Source organism: Parus major, chromosome 21 (assembly GCF_001522545.3).
Source record: "Parus major isolate Abel chromosome 21, Parus_major1.1, whole genome shotgun sequence".
NCBI lineage: Eukaryota > Metazoa > Chordata > Aves > Passeriformes > Paridae > Parus > Parus major.
Window position 1 is genome coordinate 851,222 of NC_031789.1, and position 6,514 is coordinate 857,735.

At 51.7% G+C, this 6,514-nt stretch overlaps 1 protein-coding gene across 7 annotated transcripts; it reads right to left on the minus strand.

Annotated features, from left to right (window-relative positions):
- Positions 1-2,148: 2,148 nt before the first annotated feature.
- On the minus strand, positions 2,149-6,083 carry LOC107213492. 7 transcript variants are annotated; one of them, XM_015647983.3, is made up of 3 exons: positions 4,254-6,083; positions 4,078-4,147; positions 2,149-3,078 (listed from the first exon to the last, which is right to left on the minus strand). In XM_015647983.3, the coding sequence occupies exon 1, from the start codon at positions 6,044-6,046 to the stop codon at positions 4,412-4,414; it is 1,635 nt and encodes a 544-aa protein (XP_015503469.1). In that variant the 5' UTR covers positions 6,047-6,083; the 3' UTR covers positions 2,149-3,078; positions 4,078-4,147; positions 4,254-4,411. The 7 variants fall into 7 exon arrangements, with proteins under 7 accessions (XP_015503469.1, XP_015503463.1, XP_015503470.1 ...); XM_015647977.3 differs by having other exon boundaries at positions 2,149-3,267; XM_015647984.3 differs by having other exon boundaries at positions 2,149-2,322; positions 2,598-3,267; positions 4,078-6,083.
- Positions 6,084-6,514: the final 431 nt, after the last annotated feature.

The following is a 6,514-nucleotide window of genomic DNA, read 5'->3' on the forward strand; positions in this document are numbered from 1 at the left end:
GCGGGAATTGGGCAGGAATTGGGTGGGGATTGTGTGGGAATTGGGCAGGAATTGGGAAGGAATTGGGAAGGAATTGGGCAGGAATTGGGCAGAAATTGGGTGGGAATTGGGCAGGAATTGGGAAGGAATTGGGCAGGAATTGGGTGGGAATTGAGTGGGAATTGGGCAGGAATTGGGCAGGAATTGGGCAGGAATTGGGGGAAACTCACCTGGAATGGCCCCAGGGGCTCGGAACATCCCGATCCCAATCCCAAACATTCCAGACCATCCCAGATTTGGGTTCAGTTGGATTTCCAGTCCTTTCCTTTTCCCATTTTTCCCTCCTTTCCCCCTCATTTTTCCCTTTGTCCTCTCTCCGTGTCCAAAGCTCGGGAAAATCCCTGTGGAAAAAGCTCCATCCCTCCCTTCCCGACCCCTCCCAGGGATTTTCCTGCTCTTTCCAACCTTGGAAAACTTCTCCCTGAGGAGCAGGAGCCGTTCCAGGGGAGCAGATGGCTGAGGAGGAGGAAGAGGAGGAGGAGGAAAATCATGGATGCAAATTCTCCGGCATGTCTTTGCAGCATTCCCAGTCAAGGTCGAATCGCTGGGAAAGGCATCCCGCAGGATTTTCCCCCACTCCCCCAAATTTTGGGAATTTTTCATGGATATTTGAGGCTTTTAAAGCTCCCGGATCCCTTGGAAGAATCCATGGGAAAAGTGAGGATTCCTCATCCATCAGCTGGGACAAACCTGGACTTTCAGGGATGTCTGGGATCCTGGGAGCAGCCAGAATTCCCGGGTGTTTCCGACATCTCCACAAAATAACCATTCCCAGCTTTCCCAAGCCTGGATCCCTTGCAGGAAAACGGGATCCGCTGGAGATTCCCTACAAAAACCCCTTTGGAATGCGGAGATTTCTTTGGATATCCAGAGGGGGAATCCATAAAAAAAAACAGACCCAAAAATTCCGGGGATTTTCCTCAAAGCTTCAAAACTTCCCCGGACCCCCGGAAAACTTCCAGGGATGAGGAAATTCCACGCCCAATTCCCCCCACATGGATTGAGGGGGAGCGGCAGAGCCGGAATTCAGGAGATCAAAGGAATTTGGGCCTCGTTATCTCCAAATTCCAGGGAAGCTGAGGCTGAAAGCCTGGAAATCTCCCAGCAGCCAAGAGCTGGGAAGGAGGGAGGGCAGAATTCCCAAATCCCTGCTCTGCTGATGAGGTGAGAGCGCGGAGCTGAAATCGCCGTGGAGAGGGATTTATCCCAAAAAAGGTGACAGCGGAGCTCGGCTGTGGCATGGGGAGTTATTTTGGGAGAAAAGGCGGATTTTGGTGTCATTCTGATGAATTTTGTCTTCTGTCCCCAGATTCTGCACCGGGAGTTGGGGCAGCCGGAATTGTTTGTGTCCCACATCCCAAAATTCCCTAGGAATAACTGGGATGGGGAGGTCCTGGCACAGATTATCCAGGGAATCTGGGGCTGCTCCATCCCTGGAAATGTCCAAGGACAGGGCTTGGAGCGCCCTGGGATGGTGGGAAGCGGATCGGAGCGGGATCAACTTCCAGATCTCACCCTAAAAATTCTGGATTCGTCACAGCCCATTCCCATCTTTCCAAGTGGGAATGGAACCAACTGGAGACGTCCCCATTGCTTCTCCCCGCCTGGGGCTGCTTTGTCCTGCCAACATTCCCAGTTTCCAACCAACATTTCCAGTTTTCCTGGTTCCCAGCCAATTATTCCAAGCCCCCATTCAGTATTCCCAGTTCCCAGAAATATTCCCAGTTCCCAGTCAATATTCCCAACTTCCAGTCAATATTCACAATTCCCAGCCAATATTCCTGGCTCCCAGTCAACATTCCCAGTTCCCAGTCAATATTCCTAGTCAATATTCCTGGTTCCCAGTCAGTTTTCCCAGTTCCCAGCCAATATTCCCAGAAATATTCCCAGTTCCTCGTTGGGAAGACCTGGATGCTCTCCACACATTCCCAAATCCCTTTGTTTCCCAAAACCCCCCCAGTGATTCCAGGGCTGGAATTCAATTTCGCTTCCCAAAAAAAAAAAAAAAAAAAAATCCCCAAAATCTCCTGTGGAGGAGAGAGAGAATTAATTAAATCAATTAAATTAATTAAATTAATTAAAATGAATTAAATTAATTAGTGGCCATTGTGTCATTAACGCCAGGCTTTAATTAAATTGTGTGGAGATAACGACTCTGGAGCTTCCCAACAGCTGAACATTCCCAGGATGGAGAAATTCCTGCTAAAACCGATCCAAGGTGAGTCCAGTCCTCTGGTGAAGCTCCAAAGTCGGAAATTCCAGGTGATTTTCCACCTAAAAGCTCTGAAGTCGGAAATTCCAGGTGATTTTCCACCCCCAGACGGTGCCTTCCTCCATTTCCTCCCCTCTTTTCCATCTTTTTGGAGCTCCCGGGTATTTTCCTGGATCCTGGGAAATCCAGGATCTCCTCAACTCCTTCCCACCTCTTGGAAAAATGATCCCGTGGGATGAGGAGCGGACAGATCCTGGATTCTCCCATGGAATTTTCCAAGGCCAGGTGGTGGTGGTGCATTCCGGGAATTCTTTGGGATGCGGGGAAAGCTTCTTACCCAGCTCACCGAGTCCTGCTGCTCCTGGATATCCCGGATGGATCTGAGCTCTTCCAGAGGGGTTGGAATTCCCAACTGATCCCGTCTTCCAGGTGGCTTTGTCTGCCAACCTCTCCAAGGTCATTCCTGAATATTCCATGGATTTCCCGCCCTTTTCCAAGTCTCTGCTTGGGATTTTCAGGTGGAGTTTCGGCCTCCCCTAAAATTCCCGGAGTTTGGTGGCAAAAAGGTGGGAGGAGGCGCTTCCAGATGGATTTGGAGCTGGAAAACCTTGGATTTTCCTGGGATTACCGTCCTGCCCTGAGCTCAGCCGAATTCCGCCATCCCTGATTTTCCCAGCCGGGAATTTCCCGCTGATTTCAGGAATTTTCCCGCATCCCACGCCAGCTGTATCGGGAACGACGCCTCTGAAACATTGGGAATGGGAAGGGGCAGCTCCTTCCGTGGCCTTTTCCCGAGCTCCTTCTCCTGGCAGCATTCCAAGCGGGCTCTGGAGGATTTGGGATTTGCCGGGGGTTTTATTTCCCTTTGTTATCCAGGGATTTCCATTAAAATTCCTCAGGGAAGGTTTTGCTTGGAAGGAGCGGGAAAATCCCAGCCCGGATGTTCCTGCTGGCGTCTCCTTGCTCCTCATCCTTTTCCCCTTGGAATGGGGGCGTCTTCCCGGATCTCCCAAGAGCTCCGAAATCCAGGAAGCAGAAGGAAAATCCCAGCTAAAAATCCCTTTGCTGCCGATTCCTCCAGCCGATATTCCCAATTCCCAGCCAATATTCCCAATTCCCAGCCGATATTCCCAATTCCCGGTCAATATTCCAAATTCTCAGCCAATATTCCCAATTCCCAGCCAATATTCCCAATTCCCACCCAATATTCCCAATTCCCAGTCAATATTCACAATTCCCAGCCAATATTCCCAATTCCCACCCAATNATTCCCAATTCCCACCCAATATTCCCAATTCCCAGTCAATATTCACAATTCCCAGCCAATATTCCCAATTCCCACCCAATATTCCCAATTCCCAGCCAATATTCCCAATTCCCAGTCAATATTCCAAATTCCCAGCCAATATTCCAAATTCCCAGTCAATATTCCCAATTCCCAGTCAATATTCCCAGTTTCCAGGCAATATTCCCAATATTCCCAATATTTTTCTTTTCCAGTTTGGGATTTTTCTCCCTAAATTTGGATCTTTACCCCTGAATTCGGAACTTTGTCTTCCAATGTGGGACTTTCTCCCGAAATTTGGGAGTTTCCCCTGAAATCTGGGGATTTCTCCCTAAATTTGGGGTTTTTCTCTTCCAGTTTGGGAGTTGCTCCCCAAAATTTGGGACTTCCTTGCCGAATTTGGGATTTTCTCATCTAGTTTGGGATTTAGGGCCTGGATTCGTTCTGGAAAAGTCAGGAAAAAGGAGAAACTGGAAAATTTTCCCTTCGGGAGCTTTTTTTTGGCCCCAATTCCAGTCTCCGAGGGTGGGAATGCACTAACCCGGATTCCGGCTGCTCCCAGGAATGAGGCTTGGACCCGCTTTTCCAGGCTGGATCAATCCCTTGGGAATCTGGGAAGGACAGGAGGGCTCCAGCTCCGCCCAAAAACTGGGATTGTTTTTTTTTTTAGGGAATGAAGGGATCCAGCTTTGGGAGGGAACGTGGGAAAATCCTTACTCGCGGGAAAAATCGGGAATAACCGCGCTGCCGGATGCGTTGGGATGAAGCAGGAGCAGCGTTCCCCACCGGCTCCGCTCATTCCCTCCCTTCCCAAGGCCGGGAATTCCCTGGGGCATTCCAAGGGAGCTCCCACCAGCTGCTGGATTCACAGGGAATTAAAAGCCGGGAGAAATCGGAGCGATCCGGACACGGCGGGATTCGCATCCCGCGATTCCCGGCGCTTCCCTGTCTGCTCCCATGTCCTGGGAGCCACCTGACGGGCCGGGAGCCGCTCCCGGGATTTCCCCGCGGAATCCGGAGGCTGCCAAGGAAGCTTTGCCTTTGGAAAACAAATCCCGCTCCCAACATTCCGGGTTATTCCCGATTTTCCTTCTCCCTCCGGGGCGAGAGGGGTTAAAATTCCCATTGGGAAAGGGCTGGAAATGGGGGAATTTTAAGAATCCTGGTTTAGTTTTCTTTTCCAAGGAAGCATCAGAGCTGTTGAATCTTCGGGAAACGATTCCCAGCTTCCCAAAAATCATCACCCGCCTCATCCAGGGGTGACTCCCATCCAAAGGGATGCTCCAATCCGTGGCTAAGGAATGTGGGAATGCTGGAAAAGCGGAATGTTGGGAATGTTGCGTTTTTCCATGGAAAAATTGATGGGAAGAGCAAAACTTTGGGGTCCGGCAGCCGAAGGGAAAAGTCCTGGATTGGATCATCCCGTGGCGATGGATTTGGAACAAACCCAGCCCTGAATAAATTGGGATTTGATTCCAAGAATCTCTGGAACCGGGGCTTTTCCCAAAGGATTGGAGGCGGGGAGGGAAGGGAGGGAAAATCCAGGAATTGCAGAGATTCCCGGATTTAGTCGGTTGGGGTTTTGCAGGGAGAGCCTGATTCCCATCAGGAACACCCAAATTCCCCCCAGGATCCTCTTTTGTTCGGGAAAAAACACCGGGACAAAGTTTTGGAGTCACCCATGCCTCAATTCCCAGAAATTTGGGATAAAATCCCCCCAAATCCCCGTGTCCAACACCAGCTCCTCCATTTTCCCCCTCATGAGGAATTTTCCGTGAAAAACGGGAACATCGGCAGTCAAAAATTCCCAAATCCATCGCCGTGGGATGACCCAATCCAAGACTTTTCCCTTGGTGTTCCTGGGCCGGAATTCCGGTTGTTTCCCATCCCCAGGGAAAATTTTTTCCCGGAGTTTTCAGCCCCAAAAGAGGATTTTGGGAGGGATCTGGGAGGTTTTTCCATGGAATTGTCCAGATGGAAATCAGGGAGCGTTCCCCTGGGATTTTGGGAATGGGTGGAAGGAAAGGGTTTGGGAAGACAGGGAGAGCCGCTGGAAGTGGGAATAAAGGATAAAAACATGGATTTTTGTAAGGAGAGGGATGTGGATTTCCGGCTCTTCCTCTCCCAGGAGGCCCCAGGCATCCCAGCCTCTCTTCCCAAGGAATCCTGGCATCTTCCCAGAGTCTGGGAGCTGAAGGAAAACCAGGAAGACCTGGAAGGGTTGGGATCCCAGCCAGGGAGGGATTTTGGGAGTCTGGGATTGCTCCAGGCTGGATCCGGGGCTCAGGGAGAAGGGAATTGCTGAGGGAAGAGGGAGCAGGGGGAAAGCGCTGCTCCCTGTGGATCCCTGAGGATCCCTGGGGATCTCTGGGGGTCTCTGGGGATCCCTGGGGATCCCTGAGGATCCCTGTGGATCCCTGCTCCTGGATCCTGCATCCCACATCCCTGCCTGCATCCCAACCCTGCATCCCGCATTCCAACCCCTCCTGTATCCCAACCTTATCCTGCATCCCACATCCCTGGCAGTATTCCAGCCCCTGTATCCCAAATCCCTGCATCCCCCCCAAATCCCTGCCTGCATCCCCCCTAAATCCATCCCAGCATCCCCCCCAAATCCCTGCCTGCATCCTCCCCAAATCCATCCCTGTGTCCCCCCCAAATCCATCCCAGCATCCCCCCCAAATCCCTGCCTGCATCCCCCCAAATCCATCCCACCCGCATCCCGGCACGACTCCCCCGATCCCTCCCTGATCTCCCGTATCCCCGCTGGATCCATCCCTGCATCCCCCTCCCAAATCCATCCCACATTCCTTCCTAAATCCATCCCCGCATCCCCCCGTGGATGCATCCCTGCATCCCCCTCCCAAATCCATCCCACATTCCCCCCTGGATCCATCCCCGCATCCCCCAAATCCATCCCTGCATCCCCCAAATCCATCCCTGCATCCCCCCGGATCCATCCCCCCGCATTCCCCCCT

What these genes read in the sequence shown, in the direction of transcription:
- LOC107213492 (XM_015647983.3), bottom strand. Translation starts at nt 6,046, where the DNA reads ATGCAGGATAAGGTTGGGATACAGGAGGGGTTGGAATGCGGGATGCAG.